The sequence below is a fragment of the Lactuca sativa genome, chromosome 3 (genome assembly GCF_002870075.4).
Source record: "Lactuca sativa cultivar Salinas chromosome 3, Lsat_Salinas_v11, whole genome shotgun sequence".
NCBI lineage: Eukaryota > Viridiplantae > Streptophyta > Magnoliopsida > Asterales > Asteraceae > Lactuca > Lactuca sativa.
The window spans coordinates 28,517,516-28,538,425 of record NC_056625.2 but is presented as its reverse complement, the minus strand read 5'-3'; the positions used below and the strand labels follow the sequence as shown (position 1 = coordinate 28,538,425).

The window sequence follows — 20,910 nt, the reverse complement described above, 5'->3', positions numbered from 1 at the left end:
AAAACTGGCACACTCCCCTATTCCCACAGAATTGCACCAACTCTTCACAAGGCAATAGCAGTTAGAAGAAAGCTTCAGGTACAATATAAGGGCGTATAACTCAGACTTTTCTTTCGCATCACTGGGTGTAAAGGTGGATAAAGAATTGGCCAATATGAATTCTGGAGTTTACACTTTTTGTGCGCACGGAACACTCTATCATAATATAGATCAGTTAATTTCAAGGGATGGGAAATCGAGGTATTTATAGTTGTATTTTTATGACGGTGAAGCTGAAATATCACAGAGATCCTCCTGGAAGAATGTTGATAGAAGAATCTGATAGGTTTTAGCCATAAGAACTTTCCTATGTGCGCATGCAAAACCCTATTGCTTGGATCTAGGCTTTCTAATTAAACATGCTTTGAATCCAAGACTTCTAATGGCTAATTAGGTTAAATAACAACATTGAAACAGATCTAGAACCATACCTTTGAATTCCTTGTTGACCTTGTTGTCTTGGAGCTTCTAGAGTCACAATTGTCACTCCTCTAATGGCTTACAAACACCAATAGCAAGAAAGATGATTTAGGAGAGAGGAGAGGGGAGGAAATCGGTCGGGGTTCTCTTACTTTAGGTGAGGTGCCGATTTCCCTTAGCCATGGGGTCTATTTATACTTGTAGACTCCTTAAGGGTTACAGCCTAAACCCTAATCGGATAATCTTCTCTTAAGGCTATCCAAATCCTTTCCATAGATAAGTCATTGGACGATTTTGAAGCTATCCTAGCTTCTAGAATCCGTCCACTATATATCTATAAGGATTTATAGTCTAAAGCTTAACTATCAAACAATTGACAGTTTATACCCCTTTATTTAATTAATCTCTTTAAGTCACCAAATTAATTCCAATTAATTCTATGACTTATATTAATCAAATAAAAATATATTATTCTAAATATTATTCTCATAATATACTAATAATATTTACTCTCTCTTAATAAATCATCCTATCAAGTTGCTATGGTGAAGACAACCCAAAAGGACCATGCACAACCGGGTCAAATACTTGCCTAATATAGTTGCAGCCTTAGACACTATTCCAACAGTCTCCCACTTGGATAAGTCTAGTAACTATATGCACAAGTACAATTCGGTTTGCAATCGTAGCTCTCAAAGACGCTGTCAAACTCTGATCAAATCAATCTTGTCCTTTAGATAAGGGATCGTACAGTCCTCTGTTAGATATCATGCTGACAATCCTATGGAATAGTTAGTCAAGCATTTAGGTTTCTCGATCTCTGATTTATTCGACATAGAACTTAATCGAACACATCAATCCAGTTCTGACCGGGCCCGGCACATAAGTCAAATCAAATCATCGAGCGGCCGAGATATCGCTTTTACCTTCTTAGATAAAAGTCACAGATAAACTTGACTTATATGCATTTACTTATTCATTAACCAACTATACACAACAATGCATTTTATAACACCGAGTTACTGATGCGTTTTCGCATTATCAATGTACAATCAATTAACAAATAACAAACCATATATCTAGATTTTAAGACTATATGATATTATCGTCTTGCGATCACCCTTTTATATCATATTCCATAAGGTGATTCCAGCAAGCGCGGGTTTGTTCCAATGCTCAAAACCAGTTCATAAGCACTCATGAATGTTGCAGCAGCCCTTTACTATGTCTAATACCATTTAGACAATCTACGCACCGATTCACGATAATATTCATTCCTATCTACTTCCAACATATGAACGATTGTGGACAATTTGAACAATTCGATTATTCCTAATAAACTCAATTATTCTGGAAGTCAAAACATGCAAAGTGAAACAATAGTTAAACAATTAACATAAGACAGTAACATTACTCATAAATAAAACTCCTTTATTTAATCATCAAATGTTAATTACATTTATCTATTACACGTTTCTAATACTATCTAATCTATGTTAATATCATCCTTCAGCCCAATACTCCTAGCATGCTGCAAGTGCTTAACCCTACTCAGTCCCTTCGTGAGCGGATCTGTTGGGTTATCTTCTGATGATATCCTTTTCACTACGAGTTGTCCTTCTTCTACACGATGTCTAATGAAGTGATATTTTCTGTCGATATGTCTTGATTTACCATGATCCCTCGGTTCCTTGGTCAAGGCAACCGCTCCTTCGTTATCACAGAAAATCTCCATGGGCTCCTTTATGGCAGGTACAACTCCAAGATCACCGATGAAGTTGTTTAGCCATATTGCCTCCTTCGACGCTTCGCTCGCTGCAATGTACTCTGATTCCCACGTTGAATCAGCTATGGTTTCCTGTTTGGAACTCTTCCATGTTACTGCTCCGCCATTTATGGTAAAGACCCAGCCCGACTGCGAACGGTAGTTGTCCCTGTCGGTCTAAAAACTGGCGTCACTATACCCTCTCACCTTCAAGTCATCACTCCCTCCGAGGACTAAGAACCATTCCTTCGTCCTCCGAAGGTACTTAAGGATATTCTTCACCGCAATCCAATGTGCTCTGCCAGGGTTCCCTTGATATCTACTAACCATGCTCAAAGCGAAGGCTACATCAGGGCGAGTACAAGTCATAGCGTACATGATTGAGCCAATTGCGGAAGCGTATGGTACTCGGCTCATTTCTGCTATTTCAGCTTCGGTACTCGGACTTTTAGTCTTACTCAACTTGGCATTACTTTGTATCGGTAATTCTCCCTTCTTCGAGTTTTCCATACTAAAACGTTTTAGTACTTTATCCAAGTAAGTATTCTGACTAAGTCCAATTAGTCTCTTACTTCTTTCTCTTACTATCCTTATTCCCAAAATATAAGAAGCCTCTCCGAGGTCCTTCATAGCGAAGCACTTCCCGAGCCAGGACTTAACCTCCTGCAAAGTCGGGATGTCGTTTCCTATGAGTAATATGTCATCGACATATAGAACGAGGAAGCTTACTATACTCCCACTGGCTTTGACATATACACATGACTCATCTTCGCTTCGTACAAATCCAAACTCTTTGACTTTCTCATCGAAGCAAAGATTCCATCTGCGAGATGCTTGCTTAAGTCCATAGGTGGACTTCTCAAGCTTACACACTCTATTCGGATGCTTCGGATCCACAAACCCCTCTGGCTGAGCCATGTAAACATCCTCAGCCAACTTTCCGTTAAGGAAAGCGGTCTTGACATCCATTTGCCAAATCTCATAATAATGAAATGCGGCAATTGCTAGCATCACTCTAATAGACTTTATCTTCGCAACTAGTGAGAAGGTCTCATCATAGTCAACTCCGGGAGTTTGAGTAAAGCCCTTCACAACCAATTGTGCTTTATATGTGTGTACTTTTCCATCCACGTCGGTCTTCTTCTTGAAGATCCATTTGCACCCAACGGTCTTACGTCCGGGCACATAATCAACCAAATTCCAAACTTGGTTGTCATGCATGGATTGGATCTCGCTATCCATTGCCTCTTTCCACTTCGCAGACTCCGGGCCTGCCATGGCTTCCTTATAGCTATTAGGTTCATCAAGATTTATTAGTGTACCATCACTAATATACGTGTCCCCTTCGGTAGTAATATGAAAACCATAAAACTGGGGATGAACTCTAACTCTATCGGAACGTCTAAGAGGTAAGGACTCGTCAATCGGTTCAACCGGAGTTTCCTCCTCAGGTTGAGTGCCAGCGGTAGAGGTTCCTTCATCTATCGACTCTTGAATCTCTTCAAGCTCGATTTGCCTCCCACTGTCTCCTTGGCTTATGAGTTCTCGCTCTCGGAAAACTCCTCTCCTCGCAACGAAGACAACATTTTCCTTCGGTCTATAGAAGAGATATCCAAAGGATGTCTGCGGGTAGCCGATGAAAATACATCGCTCACTTCGAGGTTCGAGCTTGTCGTGAGTATCTCGTCTTACGAAAGCCTCGCAACCCCAAACCTTGATATGTGCCAATGAGGGAGCTTTCCCTGTCCACATCTCGTGAGGTGTTTTGGCAACCTTCTTGGTAGGGACTCGGTTAAGGATATGGGCGGCAGTCTCTAAGGCATATCCCCATAAAGAGATAGGTAGTGAAGCACGACTCATCATAGAGAGAACTATATCTAATAAGGTTCGATTATGCCTTTCTGCCACACCATTCAACTGCGGTGTCCTAGGAGGCGTCAATTGTGAAACTATTCCACACTCCTTGAGATAATCGTGGAATTCAAGACTTAGGTACTCTCCTCCTCGATCGGATCGAAGCATCTTGATTTTCCTGCCCAATTGATTCTCCACTTCATTCTGACTTTTGCTTGATTAAATAGATATACCCATATCTACTATAATCATCGGTAAAAGTCACGTAGAAGCGGTTCCCATCCTTCGTGGTTGATCTAAACGGACCACATACATCGGTATGTATTAGGTCCAATAGACCCTCACCCCTTTCACATGTACTTGTGAAGGGTGACTTAGTCATCTTTCCAAGTAAACAAGACTCACATGTGTCATCTTCCCTAAGGTCGAATGACTCCAACACTCCATCCTTTTGGAGTTGGGCTATGCGTTTCTTGTTGACATGTCCAAGACGACAATGCCACAAGGATGCTTTATCCATACTAGTGGAAGAATCTATATTCAAAACATCATTTCCTAAGTTATCAACAATCATAACAGTTTCATATATTCCATTACATGGTATAGCTTCAAAGTAAAAGACACCATTTAGATAAGCCAAAATAGAACCATTCTCATTATTAAAAGAAAATCTAAATCCTTGTCTATATAAACCATGAAATGAAATGATGTTTCTAGCCATTTCTGGCGAATAGCAACAATTCTTCAAATCTAAACACAAATTATTCCTAAGCACTAAAGAATACACTCCAATCTTGGTCACAGGCAACGATCTTCTGTTCCCCATGATTAGATTGATTCTTCCTTGCTCCACATCCCTACTTCTTCTTAGTCCCTGCATATTAGAACAAATGTGGTAACCACAACCGGTATCAAGAACCCAAGAAATAGCATGATTAGAATCGTTAGATTTAATTGTGTATATACCTGCGAAAGATGGCTTGATCTTTCCTTCTTTGATTGCTTGCAGGTACTCTGGGCAGCTTCTCTTCCAATATCCTATCTTGTGGCAGTGGTGGCACTCTGCCTCCTTCGGGTTAGGACAGGGCTTAGCGGGATCAACTTTGGTCCCACTAGAAGAGGCACCATCTCGGGCTTTAACCTTGCGATAGTTCTTCGATGAAGCTTTCCTCTTCTTTCCCTTTCCTTGACCAATAGCCAAGACAGGAGCAGTAGGCGGATTGGGAGTTGGTGCAACAGACTTGTCTTTGAAGTTGCTCTCAGCAACCCTCAAGAGACCTTGGAGTTTGCTTAGGGTGACCTCTTCTTTGTTCATGTGGTAGGTCATCCTAAATTGGTTGTACATCGGAGGCAAAGAGTGAAGCACCATGTCGATCGCCAAGTCTTCCCCAAAGTCAACATTTAACTTGCGAAGGCGATCGACATACCTTTGCATCTTTTGCAGGTGCACGGTAAGAGACTCTCCATGACCCATCTTAGCGGAAATCATGTTGGTGAAAATCTCATAACGCTCTTGTCTCGCGTTTTGATGGTATCTCTCCAATAAATCTTGATGCATCTCGTACGGGTACATGTCCTCGTAGGACTTTTGGAATTTGGAGTTCATGGTGGCAATCATGATGCAATGTACCTTCGTTGCATCTCGCTCATGAGTTTCAAAAGCGGTGATTTCAGCCGGAGTAGCGATTTCGGGGTTGATCTTCTCAAGCTTCTCATCGAGGACATACTCCTTATCCTCATAGCGAGCAATGGTGCGAATGTATCTTATCCATTCGCTAAAGTTCGTTCCATCGAAGGTGACCTTGTGGCAAAGGCTCATCAACGTGAAAGAACTAGCAGCAGCGTTGTTAGCGTTCGACATCTACAAATAGAAAGGACAAAGATAGATTAGAATAAGAATCCCTAATTATCACCCAATAAGAAAATTAGGGCTAGGATCCAACAATAACATTTACATACTAGAAAAGGGATGCCGTAATCTAACATGCAAATAAATTGAAGGTAAGTGAATGACGATTCACTAATTCTCCATCACAAAAACCTAAACTATTAGTCCTAAGTGTATTGAGAATTCCTAGGTTCGGATGAGATTCATTGAAACTATTCAATGTCATGTTTAAATCTCGATATGCCCCTCTTGTTTGTGACTGGGATACCGAGGATCACAAAGCGGGTGTGAATTACCATGCAAATTCACATGGTGCCTTCATTGTAACGATCACCTATTCGATGTGCCGGTAAACCACACACGCTCCATCGAACTATGATAAACAATGAATCGCCCTTTTCCACCTTTGCTTAGAACCAATTAGTGTGTCGATAAACCACACACGCTCCACTAACTTCTTAGCAAGGGTGCAAAGTGTAATTTCATGGGATTGCATCAATTCACTTTTCCTAAAGTAACTAAGATTGGGAAATTTTAAAATATGTGTAGTTACTTTGTATTACTTATTATACTTTTAATGAGAGGATGAGATTGCCCTATCCTACCCGTTCGGCTAACGACCCTCCACCAATCAAGCAAGCGGTAGGTGTGAGTGTACACCCATTAAGCGCCATTTTATAGGCCGCAACCTTATACCCACCTTATACATCGGCTTCGTGAATGAGGCCTACTAACGGTAAGACTAGCATTCAGTTATATATATATATATATATATATATATATATATATATATATATATATGTATATATATATATATATATTATTCTAGTAATATCATATTAGTATAGGGTTGTATTTTAAACCTTTTAAAATCTAGGGTTTGAAATTTAAAATTGTCTAAATTAAAACTTTTAAATATAAATTTCAAAACTTGAGGACAAGTTTTAAACATTTAAAATATGGAGGATCAAATAACAAATAATTCCAATTAACAATTAATATCCTAATTATCTATATTTGATTTTATTCAAGATTTCTTTTTGAGATAATTACCAAAATAATCAAAACAATTAATTAATTATCATATAAGGAAATTAAATATTTTATTAGTTGATAAATATCTTTAATTAGATCAAGATTATAGTTATATATATCAAAAAATCGGATTAGGGTTGATCTAATATGATTAAGGTAAGTTTCCATAAGATAATTATGAAAAAATCCCGAATCTGACCATTCCTGACGCCTGGACTCGCCGAGTGCACAAAGGGACTCGCCGAGTCAGGCCTACTCATCGAGTCCACTTTGGAACTCGCCGAGTCCATGACTCAGAAACCAAAAATCGAATTTTGCAGGTTTGTTTCAGTTAATCAAGCAACAATTTAATGAAAACCAAGCTAGGCTCTGATACCACTGATGGGTTTTAGCCATAAGAACTTTCCTATGTGCGCATGCAAAACCCTATTGCTTGGATCTAGGCTTTCTAATTAAACATGCTTTGAATCCAAGACTTCTAATGGCTAATTAGGTTAAATAACAACATTGAAACAGATCTAGAACCATACCTTTGAATTCCTTGTTGACCTTGTTGTCTTGGAGCTTCTAGAGTCACAATTGTCACTCCTCTAATGGCTTACAAACACCAATAGCAAGAAAGATGATTTAGGAGAGAGGAGAGGGGAGGAAATCGGCCAGGGTTCTCTTACTTTAGGTGAGGTGCCGATTTCCCTTAGCCATGGGGTTTATTTATACTTGTAGACTCCTTAAGGGTTACAGCCTAAACCCTAATCGGATAATCTTCTCTTAAGGCTATCCAAATCCTTTCCATAGATAAGTCATTGGACGATTTTGAAGCTATCCTAGCTTCTAGAATCCGTCCACTATATATCTATAAGGATTTATAGTCTAAAGCTTAACTATCAAACAATTGACAGTTTATACCCTTTTATTTAATTAATCTCTTTAAGTCACCAAATTAATTCCAATTAATTATATGACTTATATTAATCAAATAACAATATATTATTCTAAATATTATTCTCATAATATACTAATAATATTTACTCTCTCTTAATAAATCATCCTATCAAGTTGCTATGGTGAAGGCAACCCAAAAGGACCATGCACAATCGGGTCAAATACTTGCCTAATATAGTTGCAGCCTTAGACACTATTCCAATAGAATCATCCAGAAACTAACACGTATTCTAGCTTCGAATCCGTATGTTAGAACATTTAAACGGCTTTCTGATCTAGGACCGCTTGATAATTATAGAGTGGCTTTGAATGCATCGATGGAGCTTGACCAAAGGGTGTACAATAAGCCGATCACATCTGAGGTGTGAATAGTTACATTTATCTTTATTCATTTTAAAATTAAATGTGTCATATTTATTATTATACATATCATATGAATCACCATATTGAACTACACCTTTGCATAGATTGCTAGTATTTGGGTTGAAGGAAATGACAACATCACTGCATATAAAAGAAGTATTATTGTCTATGGGAGGTCTAACTATAGTACTGAAATTCAACCTCACTTTGGTTGTTATGATCCTTTGTCGTATCCTTTATTCTTTCCTAATGGTGAGTCTGGATGGCATCCTAAAATACCAAGATATGGGGTCGCCATGGATGAAATTAATAGTGACAATGAAGACAATGATGAAGGTTCAGAAGGTACGCCTTTAACATTCTTTTACATATTTAAAACATGTAACAGATATTGCCTTAAATATTTGGATATTAAATTTATATTTTTCACATAAATTATGATATCACAGGATCTACTTCAAAAAAAGGCAGAAATACTGTAAGTATGCGGGAATACTATTGTTACAAATTCCAGATACGGTCGAATGATAATGTGATTTTGATGGGAGGGAGATTGTTCCAGCAGTTTGCAGTAGATACCTATATAAAGATTGAGACTACACGTTTGGTTTTTGTTGAAAAGAACCAAACCAAAATTAGAGCCGATTTATACCAGGGCGTTGTTGATTGCATCAATGCCGGTGAGGCTCAACCAAGTAGGGTTGGACAGAGAGTTGTGTTACCTGCAAGTTTCATTGGAGGTCCACGTGACATGCGTCGAAGATTTCTGGATGCCATGGCTTTAGTTCAAGATGATGGGAGGCCTGATATATTTCTTACAATGACGTGCAACCCAAAATGGAAAGAAATCGATGATGAGTTATTGCCTGGACAGTCAACTCAAGATCGATCGGACCTTGTTGCAAGAGTTTTTCATGCTAAGTAAGAGGATCTCAAGGTACAGTTATTCCAGAGACATATAATCGGTGTGGTGGTGTCATATGTGTATGTGATAGAGTTTCAAAAGCGTGGATTGCCACATGCACATTTCCTCTTAATAATGACACATGGATAAAAGATGAATAATCCAGACGATTATGACAAACTTGTGTGTGCGGAAATTCCCGACCCAATAAGGTTTCCTGAAATGCATGATCTTGTCAAAAGTCACATGATGCACGGTCCCTGTGGTAGTTTACGAGAAAAAAGTTCGTGTACGCAGGGTGTGCCAAAAATATGTCGTTTCAGATATCCTAGGCAATTCAATGAAAAGACATCACAAGGAGAGGACTCATATCCATTATATAGAAGGATAAATAATGGAATTGAGGTGACTGTAAGAAATACATCATTGGATAACAGATGGGTGGCTCCATACGACCCAAAGTTGTTAATGATGTTTAATTGTCATATCAACGTTGAGGTTTGTTCGAGTATAAAGTCTGTGAAGTACCTCTTCAAATATGTTTATAAGGGCCATGACAAACAAGTTATCCATATTGATAAAGACCAAGAAAATGTTGTTATTGATGAGATAAAAAAGTTTCAAGACGCACATTACGTGTCCCCTCCTGAGGCATTATGGCGAGTTTTTAGCTTTCCTCTTTCAAAAATCCACCCTTGTGTGATGGCCTTGCAAATACATCTCCCGAATCAACAGTTGGTTAGGTTCAAAGACGGTGACAGAATGGAAGACATTGTTGATAGGGAGAAAGAAAAAAATTCAATGTTGACGGCATTTTTCAAGAAGAATAAAGAAGATTCCAATGCGAGAAAATATTTGTATAAGGATTTTCCCAAACATTTTACATAGAATCGGAGCAACCATTGTTGGAGGACCAGGGAACATAAATCAATGATTGGTCGACTTGTTTATGCTAATCCAGCTGAAGGAGAGAGATACTACCTACGTCTGCTTTTATGTCATATCACTGGGCCTACCTGCTTTGAAGATTTATACACAGCCAATGGTGTATTACACCCTACATTTCGAAAAGCAGCTCTTGAAAGAGGTTTAATAGAGACCGATGATAATTTATCACAATGTCTTGTAGAGGCTTCCTTATTTCAATTTCCCAGCGCACTTAGAAGGTTATTTGCGACGATGCTGATTTTTTGTGAACTAGGAAATGTTTGCAAGTTATGGGACGACCATATGATTCTCTTTCTGAAGATTATAGGAAACAATATGGATGTGCCGAGCGAGTGCAAAATATGGTCCTCATCGACATTAGAGTCTTCCTAGAATCTATGAGTAAAAAGCTTAGTGATTACGACCTTCCAAATGTCAGTGCACACATCGATTTACAATCAAGAGGCTATCGTGAAGTGTAAGAAGAATACTCTATAAATGTGGAATACGAAGACTTACATGCGCGGGACTCTCTCAATCCAGACCAGAAGCTTGCATATGATGAGATAATGAGGCATGTGGATCAAAATATTTCGGGTGTGTTCTTCATAGATGGTCCCGGTGGAACTGGAAAGACATTTTTGTACAAAGCTTTGTTGGCCAATATTCGTGCCCGTGGTCTTATTGCACTTGCAACTGCCACGTCAGGTGTTGCGGCTAACAACATGCCAGCGCACTTAGAAGGTTATTTGCGACGATGCTGATTTTTTGTGAACTAGGAAATGTTTGCAAGTTATGGGACGATCATATGATTCTCTTTCTGAAGATTATAGGAAACAATATGGATGTGTCGAGCGAGTGCAAAATATGGTCCTCATCGACATTAGAGTCTTCCTAGAATCTATGAGTAAAAAGCTTAGTGATTACGACCTTCCAAATGTCAGTGCACACATCGATTTACAATCAAGAGGCTATCGTGAAGTGTAAGAAGAATACTCTATAAATGTGGAATACGAAGACTTACATGCGTGGGACTCTCTCAATCCAGACCAGAAGCTTGCATATGATGAGATAATGAGGCATGTGGATCAAAATATTTCGGGTGTGTTCTTCATAGATGGTCCCGGTGGAATTGGAAAGACATTTTTGTACAAAGCTTTGTTGGCCAATATTCGTGCCCGTGGTCTTATTGCACTTGCAACTGCCACGTCAGGTGTTGCGGCTAACAACATGCCAGGAGGGAGAACAACTCATTCACGATTTGGAATTCCCCTCAATCTTGATAATAACTCGATGTGCAAGATCACTAAACAAAGTGGGAAGGCTCAGATACTTCGCGAGGAAAAGGTAATCATATGGGATGAAGCAGCAATGGCTAAGAGGCAGGCAGTAGAAGTAGTTGATCGGACAATGCAAGACATCACATATGAGAAGCTCCCTTTCGGTGGAAAGATAATGGTCATGGAAGGTGACTTTAGACAAGTGTTGTCGGTCGTGAGTCGTGGCACTCGAGCACAAATTGTCGACTCTAGCTTACAAATGTCACCACTATGGGCTTCAGTTAAAAGGCTTCGATTAAATATCAACATGAGAGCGGTAAATGACCCATGGTTTTCTGATTTTTTATTACGAGTCGGTGATGGAAAGGAGGAAACATTGGACGAGTCCTATATTCGTATACCTGATAACACGTCCATTCCATACACTGATAAAACTAAATCAGTGGACGCTCTGATTGATGCAATATTTCCTTCTTTGCAATCCAACGGCGCCGATTCAAAATTTATCATTTCGAGGGCGATATTGTCAACTAAAAATGAAAGTGTTGATGAGATTAATAATAAGTTCATCGAACGATTTTCTGGCAAGCACAAAGTTTACTATAGTTTTGATGAAGCGGAAGATGACAAAAATAACTTATATCCGATGGAATATTTGAACTCACTAAATGTTAGTGGTTTACCCCCCTCATTATCTTCGGTTAAAAACTGGGTGCCCTGTAATACTTTTGCGAAATATCGATCCTTCAAATGGGTTATGTAATGGCACCAGATTGATATGTTGAGCTTTCCAACAAAATGTCATTGATGCAGAGATAGTTGTTGGCCAACATGCTGGAAAAAGAGTGTGTTTACCAAGAATTCCTCTATGTTCGTCTGACGATGAGATGCTCCCATTCAAACTTAAGAGAAAGCAGTTCCCAATTCAGCTTAGTTTCTCTACGACAATCAATAAAGCTCAAGGACAAACAATTCCAAATGTAGGTGTTTATCTACCAGAATCGGTATTCTCACATGGCCAGCTTTATGTGGCGTTGTCCAGAGGAATATCACGTGTCAATACCAAGGTATTAGTAAATCCGGAAAAAACGTTTGATAATGATGGAATCTACACATCAAACATTGTGTACAAAAAAGTGTTATGTGATTAACAAGGTACAATCAACAACTTATTATTTTGCAATTTCTTCAAATATGTATCTTAGATGCTTATTTGATGTTTAATGCAGGGCAGATGAAGTAACATGATTGCAGATTAGTATAGTTTATATATTGGAAATGTTATAAATATACAAAACTACATGGTTGCATATTGTTGTTATTTATATATTGGAAAATCAAGTATGAACTATTAGATGAATTATTTGAGATGTAGACTCAACTTTTGTCGTATTGTATGACTTTGCACCTAGCAAGAAACTATATGTTGAAATGAACTATTCGACACAAAATAGTCTACCAAATGGCCGCAATGAATAGCTCATGTCTAAAGGAAAGTAATCATCACATTAAAACTATCTTCCGAAAGAAAGTTTTTGCCGCCCGGCGCTTAGCGCAGGTAAATAGCTAGTATGTGTGTGTGTGTGTGTATATATATATATATATATATATATATATATAACCAAACTTCAGGAAGATTTTTCCTATTTAATTAGTCAAAACGCTACGATTTAGGCCTTTCGTTTCTGGTCGCCAACGCCATGAAGGATTTTCGACGACCGTTGTTCAACCGACGGAGCCACCGGCCGGAGACCTTCGATAGCCAGAGCTAGACTGTCGCAACCCACCTCAGGTTCCATTCTTTCTTCCTTTTTTTCCTGCTTTCTTTCTTCCTTTTTTTCTGCTTTCTTTTTAAATCGCCAATCTTGATATAAAGTGATACCAAATTCATGGTTATCAATTGATGTTGGTGTTATTATCAATCGATGTTAGTCGATTTCTTTTTTTTTCTGCCTTCGATAGCCACAACTACTTGTTTGCAACTTCTGATTTGCTGTTCATATATGATATTTGATGTATTTGTTGTTCATGTTTTTAAGGGTTACAAAAATGGTTCATGTTTGCTGGTTAATAAGTCCAAATATAAAACTGTTAGTTGTAATAAGAAAAATAAATCAAATTGTAATATATACTCAATTCACAAAGCCCTAATAAACATGACACCTAAATTAGGTGCTCCTTAACTTTTGCTTTATCTGTTGTTGTTTCAATTTGTGAACATGTTTTAGTTTTTTTCTGAGTGTTCTAATTTATGTGTGCTTCCTCTAACTTGAATTATTGTAACTTGCGATTACAGACATTTATTAAACTATAATGTTTAATAAAATTAATATGTTAACTATATGTTTGATTTACTACTAACATTATGAGGGTGTTTGATTTAGCTTTTGAAAGCCAAAAAGTCCTTTTTGTAAAAGATGGAAAAGTCAGGATTCCGTGACTTTTCAAAAAGATGTCATTTACTCTATTAGAAAAGTTGGAAAAGTCAGAATTACCAAACATCTTTTTAACTTTTAGAAAAAGATAAAAGTTAAAAGTCACTTTAAAAGTTATCTCAAACACCCTCTTAGTTTCAAAGTAGAAATATTAAATAATAATAATTTGGTAAAAATTATTATTTTAAGGGTAAATGACACAAAAAATACTCTTTTTACACATAAATTCGATTTTGACACCGTGTTTTTTTGTGTCAATTTTGACACTGTGTTTTCCAATTTGTTACAATTCTGACCACTTGATCGGTTAACCATGTTGCATGCTGACGTGACATGATGACGTGTCAGTTTTGATGACGTGACATGCTGACATGATTTGCTGACGTGTCAAAATTGATTTTTTTTCCACAAAAAACACTAAGTTTTCACTTTTTTCGATTTTAACACTAAGTTTAATTTTTTATTTCAATTTTGACACTATTTTTTTTTGTTCAAATCGAACATCATTTATCAAATTTTGTTCAATTTTGTCTATTTTACATTTGAAACCGTATAAATATATTTTTTTATTACATTTTAAACCGTATAAATATATTTTTTTCGTTTAAAAACCACATTTTTATTTAAGTACATGGTGTTTTTTTTTCTATCATTCAAAACATTAACTATATCATGAGAATCAAACTAACGATAAGCTTCTAATAAGATGTAAAAATTTGATGGGTTGCAAACTTGATATCCGAGTTTTGATCGATTACACGCCTCCAAACCTCCAAACACATTTTAAAGTTGCATATTTAATATAAAATACAATTTTTATATAACTAATACATATCTATACATAAAAATATGGTTTAAGTGTAAAAAAAATGCATTTATACAAAACTATGGTTTTTAAATGAAAATAAACATATTTATACGGTTTAAATATATTTAAAAAAATATTTATACAGTTTTAAATAGAAAATTATCAACATTGAACAAAATTGGAAAAAATGATGTTTCATTTGGAACAAAAAAACATAATGTCAAAGTTGAATGAAAAAATTAAACTTAGTGTCAAAATCGAAAAAAAAAATGAAAACTTAGTGTTTTTTGTGAGAAACAAAATTCAATTTTGACATGTGAGTTATCATGTCAGAATGTCACGTCATCATCCCACGTCAGCATCCAACCTGGTTAACAGGTCAAGTGGTCAGAATTGTAACAAACTAAAAAACACAGTGTCAAAATTAACATAAATAAAAACACTATATCAAAATCGAATTTCTACGTTTATCCTTATTTTATCTGTATAATTCATTTTATCTGTATAATTCTATATATAAAGAACCAAACTTCAGGAAGATTTTTCCTATATAATTAGTCAAAACGCTACGATTTAGGCCTTTCGTTTCTGGTCGCCAACGCCGTGAAGGATTTTCGACGACCGTTGTTCAACCGACGGAGCCACTGACCGGAGACCTTCGATAGCCAGAGCTACACTGTCGCAACCCACCTCAGGTTCCATTCTTTCTTCCTTTTTTTTCCTGCTTTCTTTCTTCCTTTTTTTCTGCTTTCTTTTTAAATCGCCAATCTTGATATAAAGTGATACCAAATTCATGGTTATCAATTGATGTTGGTGTTATTATCAATCGATGTTAGTCGATTTTTTTTTTTCTGCCTTCGATAGCCACAGCTACTTGTTTGCAACTTCTGATTTGCTGTTCATATATGATATCTGATGTGTTTGTTGTTCATGTTTTTAAGGGTTACAAAAATGGTTCATGTTTGCTGGTTAATAAGTCCAAATATAAAACTGTTAGTTGTAATAAGAAAAATAAATCAAATTGTAATATATACTCAATTCACAAAGCCCTAATAAAAATGACACCTAAATTAGGTGCTCGTTAACTTTTGCTTTATCTGTTGTTGTTTCAATTTGTGAACATGTTTTAGTTTTTTTCTGAGTGTTCTAATTTATGTGTGCTTCCTCTAACTTGAATTATTGTAACTTGCGATTACAAACATTTAACTCACGCAACTGCAGGAAACGAAGTTGATAATTGTAGAAAATGGCACCCGCCTTAATCAATGCAAATCCAGTTGTATATGAAAAGAAGGAACGCCCTGTTCGTAGTAGACCTGGTGATGGCAATTTTGATGAATATGCAACTGAACTCATTGACCAACTAGAAATATTTGATATCCTTCTTCAACTTAATTTAATTTCTTTCATGAATATCATTTGTATTACTATTTACATAATATACAAATATTGAATATCCTCTGTCCTCCTTAGCGTAAGAGTTGTTACACCATATAAGAGACATTAAAGATCCTGAACATCCTTATTCTCTAGAAGAACTGAAAGTAATTACAGAAGATGCCATTGAGGTAGATGACAAGCGTAGCTATGTTCGGTAAGTTATATTTTTTCTTCCTTTTTTATTTTTATAAAGTTTTATGGTAGTTTTTCTCTCTGTGAGTGTGACATAATTACTAGTTGTTTTCAGTGTCACTTTTACACCAACAGTTGAGCATTGTAGTATGGCGACTGTGATTGGCCTTTGTTTACGTGTTAAACTTATGCGCAGCCTTCCTTCCCGTTTCAAGGTATATAAATTTATACTTTAATTGCAGATTCAATCTTTTTGAAGAAAGTTTTTTGGTCATTATGTTGTATTGAAATATGTTGGTGACTCTACTCTCACTTTATTAGGTTGACATCAAGGTGGCTCCTGGGACTCATGCGACTGAAGATGCAGGTCTTAATTCTCTTTTCTGAATCTGTATATGCACATGCATACATACTTAATTACTTAATTCTCTTCTTGTGGTTGTGCAGTGAACAAGCAATTGAATGATAAGGAACGGGTTGCTGCTGCACTGGAAAATCCGAATCTGGTTGATATGGTTGATGAATGTTTGACTCCATCTTATGAATGAATTGAATGCATCATCCATTACAGAAACAAAAGTTCAACCAACCAAGACTTTAGATATCTATAAATAATACACATGTAGATCTCTATTTCTTCTAGTGAAAGCTTTTTGTATCCTTGTAGTCATATTTTCACATATAAAATTTATTTGTGTTTTTTGGTTTGGTTTGATGGTTTTGGGTGAATCACCTTTTTCTTATGCATGATATTATCTTAATTACATGCATTAGAGGTCAGGTCATACATATGATGCCCCTAGTCAATAGAGTTTTTATTCCATTCACGAGCTAAAATATTACCATGCTCTTTGGTTGGACCTGTATGTGATGTGATCCTTCAAATTTCAAATCGTAGGAACAGCAACATGTGATTAGTATCAAAAGACTTTGGGATGTAAATTAACACATTATAAAATTACCATATATTTGATTCCATTCAAGTATGGAACTCCTTTGCATACGCTTCCATTATTTTCGTGATCATTTACAGAATAAGTTTAGATAAGAAGAAACATTATATGTATTAATACTATTAAAGGAGAAACAAAGTTATTAAGTAACAATGCACAAGCCCATAAGAATGACCAATGAGTGTAAGATGTAGACATTCAAGCATCTGGTGGACTATAAGGAAACTGTTCTCATTAATAGTATCTAAAAGGAATATTTCAAAATCATCTATACAAATGAGGAGGGATTGGAATTATATTCATGATTTTATTCAAGGAAATTGACTTGGATTGTATGTTACATTCTTTAGAATTCAATGGAATTTAATTCTGTAATAACTAATCATAAGAGGAACACAAGTCAGAAGTGAAAATATGATTCTCTGAAAGAAAAGCAACAGTTGTGTATATTAAAATCTCCAAAAAGAACTCCAATCCACCCATAAATCAATCAAGAACTCTACGAAAAAAAAAAAAAAGTAAGGTACACATGAGAAGAGAAGAGACGCCTGAAAACAGATGCCAAATTACACAGTGGTGCAAAACCAGTCAGCTCAACATTAATCTCTTGACACTGCTCTTCTTTAGTTTTTTTCAAGAGATTGTTACAGACATGAAGAAGAAGTTAAGAGGCAACTAGATCGGGAGTCTCAGCTTCCACAGATAGCAATGCGGTGTGTACTTTCCCCACCCAGCCATCCAGACGATCACGCAACGACTTAATCTGAGCAATTCCCAGAACCCTTGGCTGCACCCATGATACGTAAACTGTCCCATCAACTTGGTCGATTATACCCTCAATCAGATGAACCTGCAAATGCAATCAACAGCCAACATATATGACATTATTATTTACTAATAATAATAATAATAATAAAACTGTTTTTATACAAATGGACTTACAGATAGACTCTTCATCAGAAGATATTCCACATCTTCAACCGTAAGTTTTGTCCGTTCAGCAATGATGCTCAGTGGAATAGTTCTCTCTTCCGATGGTCGACTACAACCAAACAAAATTACATATAAAAAATCAAACTCAAAACTCTTTTGTCTTTTAAAAGATTATCAAATGAAGAGAAAACCTGAAGATAATTTCCATCAAGCAGAGGATGTTGATCTTTTCCAGAAGTTTCTTTTCGTTCTCCACCAAAGCAGGCTGACCATTAAGAGCAGCTGTATGAACACGACATAATTCTTGATATTTCACTAAATCTCCGGAGTTAAATGCTTCTAGAATGTAGTACAGCCATTCAACCTTTGTCCCTATCAGACTCTTTATCTGCACAAAAAAACGTTCAAATTATGTATCATATCAATTTACAAGAAAACAAAATCAAAATACTCACAATTGGATGTGCAAGCAGCTCCCCAAAATTGTACACATTCTCTCCCAGCAATGCAGATAGCGACAGATCAAATGCAAGATCCTAAAACATAAAACATTTCCAAAGCTTAAAGAAAGAAACAACATTTTGAAATTATGATAACTGCATACCAGCTTAAAAGAGTCTGAAAGAGACTCTACTGAGGTGTATGCTAAATAAAGAAGGGCGCTTTTGTAAAACTCAGCAAACTCTTGGCGGGTTTTATGGTACTGAGATGACACCCAGTAATAATTGGCGTATACTGATGGATCAATGTCAGTCATGCTATCAAGAGTGCTCTTTCCATCTTCTAGAAGGTTCTTGCACTCCTTTTGATCACCTTTTTCAAGATTAAAAACGGCTATTTGCATTTTGATGTAAAGAACTGGCTCCTCTATACGTGTCTCTTTTGTGGCTCTGAGCTTCTCAATGACCCCATCAAGGTAACTGATGGCAGCTTCTTTTTCTGAGTATTGCCTTGAGACTATGACTGCAAAGTGTGCTAGCTTGAGGAGGTTGATTTTGGTCTCAAAGTCGGTTATGAAATTGTTATATAGTTGTATAAGAGCATCACCAGCCTGAAATAAAGATTATGGAAGGATTTAAAACAGTATGGATTATATCAGTTTTATTTCTTTAACCAAAAAGTGGGTCCTCTAATTTTCTTTGTCAAACCTGTACTCTTCAAGTTAAGAACAGTACTGATTTTTCAAGATCCATTCTTCTTTAAGTATTTTATTTTGTGGACATTGATGTAGTTATCTGTTTATTTCTTTAACCTTCAGAATTTATAGCTATTCTAACGTGAAAATCCTACTTCATTGTTGCCTAACCAGGCACATAATTTTCATCCAGACCCTTGATTTGAATAATAAGAGATAAAATTTTCAAACATCCATAAAATCAAATCAAATCGAAACCCTAGACTTCTTAACACAAGAGGCAACAAGTTCCATTTCACAGTAAAACCAAATTGCATAGAATATCTTATGAACGTAAGCGAAAGAGACCTGGAAAACGGCAAGAGCAACGAACTGTTCAAGCTTCAGAGTGAGTTGATGCCATAGCTTCCTTTGGTACAGATCGGCAAGCGTATTGTACCAATCCGATAGCTCCGGATGACTACTACGAAGAGAATCAAGATACTGAAGAGCCGCCATCTTCGACTGAATCCGACGACAATGAGTTGCGAGATGGAGCCTCCGGGTAGAAGATTTTAATACAAAACCCTTCCGCTGTATCGTCGGTGTTTTCTTTTGCTCAAAGAAACGAACATGTGGGATTGGAGATAAATTTGAGAATTTGGTGATTTTCCAATCTGGATCTTTGACCCGAACCGAATATCACATGGGTTGTTAGGTTATCTTTCCCAACTCATTTTGGAGTTGCTAATGTTACAACTTATAACCATTGTTATGCTTTTCTTAAAATAATCACTAATATGAACCAAAATGCATGTCAAATATTATAAAATAACCATTAACATTCAATAATGTGGACCAAAAGCATGTCAAATATTATAAAGTAACCATTATTTTAGTATTTATCATGAAATAAGTATGGGATATGCAAACAAGGATTTTGTGTTTCGCAAAAATAAGATAAATACATATTAACGACGGTATCTATTGACCAAATCATACATTGTATTTTATTTTATAAAAAAATCAATTGTTTTTAGTCTTTAAGGGAGTAGTAATGTAGTATAGTCATGGAGTTGTCGACAGAGTTAGAGATATATTTTTCCGATTTGTGCCAATGCACAACAAATAAGGTGTTCAAAACTGGATATCCGAAATTTCAGATAGTGATTTGTTGGTATACGAATCTGTATCCGAAATTCGGATATCCAAATTTTCATATACGAATTCGGATACCAAAATCGAAATCCAAAATTTGAACGTTTGAAATTATAAATTTTCATCTATCAATTAATAATCCACAAACAAAAAATATTCATTGACTATTAATTATCAAACAAATTACAATTCATAACATCATTAAATGCATGTGATTAGAGCACATAGCCACACATAATGTGTATCTACACTAATAAATAAAACCATTTTTCTGCCACATGTCATGTCTTTAATGATCTGGACACATGGCATTTTAATAGATTTTTAGAATTTTATAATTTCCAAATGTAATTTTCTGATTGGTTTACATACATAGCTTATTTCGGTTACAAAATTGCTAGAAATAAAGACGATAATTAATACAATTGATTTCTTTTTGATACCCTCATTTTACATCTCCTCATTTACGCCTCCAATTATTCTCTCAATCCATCATCAGGCTTCCCATCTTCGATCAGCA

At 36.3% G+C, this 20,910-nt stretch overlaps 5 protein-coding genes across 5 annotated transcripts; 4 read left to right on the top strand and 1 right to left on the bottom strand.

The window, feature by feature from the left end:
• The first annotated feature begins 8,260 nt into the window (after positions 1 to 8,260).
• On the top strand, positions 8,261 to 9,231 carry LOC111898523 (uncharacterized). Its single transcript, XM_023894432.2, has 3 exons — positions 8,261 to 8,305; positions 8,411 to 8,651; positions 8,756 to 9,231. The coding sequence occupies exons 1-3, from the start codon at positions 8,261 to 8,263 to the stop codon at positions 9,229 to 9,231; spliced, it is 762 nt and encodes a 253-aa protein (XP_023750200.1).
• Positions 9,232 to 9,363: 132 nt separating this feature from the next.
• Positions 9,364 to 10,098, top strand: LOC111898522 (uncharacterized). The gene has a single exon (XM_023894431.1). It carries the CDS (start codon positions 9,364 to 9,366, stop codon positions 10,096 to 10,098), a length of 735 nt encoding a protein of 244 aa, XP_023750199.1.
• A 608-nt stretch (positions 10,099 to 10,706) lies between these two features.
• Positions 10,707 to 12,665, top strand: LOC111898521 (ATP-dependent DNA helicase PIF1-like). The gene is made up of 4 exons (XM_052769652.1): positions 10,707 to 10,881; positions 11,156 to 12,001; positions 12,231 to 12,543; positions 12,647 to 12,665. Exons 1-4 carry the CDS (start codon positions 10,707 to 10,709, stop codon positions 12,663 to 12,665), a joined length of 1,353 nt encoding a protein of 450 aa, XP_052625612.1.
• A 2,533-nt stretch (positions 12,666 to 15,198) lies between these two features.
• LOC111898505 (protein AE7) lies at positions 15,199 to 16,939 on the top strand. The gene is made up of 6 exons (XM_052769200.1): positions 15,199 to 15,355; positions 15,882 to 16,037; positions 16,150 to 16,254; positions 16,348 to 16,447; positions 16,554 to 16,599; positions 16,680 to 16,939. Exons 2-6 carry the CDS (start codon positions 15,907 to 15,909, stop codon positions 16,778 to 16,780), a joined length of 483 nt encoding a protein of 160 aa, XP_052625160.1. The 5' UTR covers positions 15,199 to 15,355; positions 15,882 to 15,906; the 3' UTR covers positions 16,781 to 16,939.
• Positions 16,940 to 17,603: 664 nt separating this feature from the next.
• On the bottom strand, positions 17,604 to 19,956 carry LOC111898504 (26S proteasome non-ATPase regulatory subunit 13 homolog B). The gene is made up of 6 exons (XM_023894406.3): positions 19,602 to 19,956; positions 18,723 to 19,169; positions 18,574 to 18,654; positions 18,310 to 18,506; positions 18,128 to 18,227; positions 17,604 to 18,035 (listed from the first exon to the last, which is right to left on the bottom strand). The coding sequence occupies exons 1-6, from the start codon at positions 19,749 to 19,751 to the stop codon at positions 17,850 to 17,852; spliced, it is 1,161 nt and encodes a 386-aa protein (XP_023750174.1). The 5' UTR covers positions 19,752 to 19,956; the 3' UTR covers positions 17,604 to 17,849.
• Positions 19,957 to 20,910: the final 954 nt, after the last annotated feature.

Coding starts and splice junctions, on each gene's coding strand:
- LOC111898521 (XM_052769652.1), top strand. CDS start 10,707: ATGAGGCATGTGGATCAAAATATTTCGGGTGTGTTCTTCATAGATGGT. Junction 10,882..11,155: donor CATGCCAGCGCACTTAGAAG/GTTATTTGCGAC, acceptor TGGAATACGAAG/ACTTACATGCGTGGGACTCT. Junction 12,002..12,230: donor GTTCATCGAACGATTTTCTG/GCAAGCACAAAG, acceptor TCATTGATGCAG/AGATAGTTGTTGGCCAACAT.
- LOC111898505 (XM_052769200.1), top strand. CDS start 15,907: ATGGCACCCGCCTTAATCAATGCAAATCCAGTTGTATATGAAAAGAAG. Junction 16,255..16,347: donor GACAAGCGTAGCTATGTTCG/GTAAGTTATATT, acceptor AGTTGTTTTCAG/TGTCACTTTTACACCAACAG. Junction 16,600..16,679: donor TCATGCGACTGAAGATGCAG/GTCTTAATTCTC, acceptor GTGGTTGTGCAG/TGAACAAGCAATTGAATGAT.
- LOC111898522 (XM_023894431.1), top strand. CDS start 9,364: ATGAATAATCCAGACGATTATGACAAACTTGTGTGTGCGGAAATTCCC.
- LOC111898523 (XM_023894432.2), top strand. CDS start 8,261: ATGGAGCTTGACCAAAGGGTGTACAATAAGCCGATCACATCTGAG. Junction 8,306..8,410: donor ATAAGCCGATCACATCTGAG/GTGTGAATAGTT, acceptor ACCTTTGCATAG/ATTGCTAGTATTTGGGTTGA. Junction 8,652..8,755: donor CAATGATGAAGGTTCAGAAG/GTACGCCTTTAA, acceptor ATGATATCACAG/GATCTACTTCAAAAAAAGGC.
- LOC111898504 (XM_023894406.3), bottom strand. CDS start 19,751: ATGGCGGCTCTTCAGTATCTTGATTCTCTTCGTAGTAGTCATCCGGAG. Junction 19,170..19,601: donor TTGCTCTTGCCGTTTTCCAG/GTCTCTTTCGCT, acceptor TCTTTATTTCAG/GCTGGTGATGCTCTTATACA. Junction 18,655..18,722: donor TTTCAGACTCTTTTAAGCTG/GTATGCAGTTAT, acceptor TTTATGTTTTAG/GATCTTGCATTTGATCTGTC.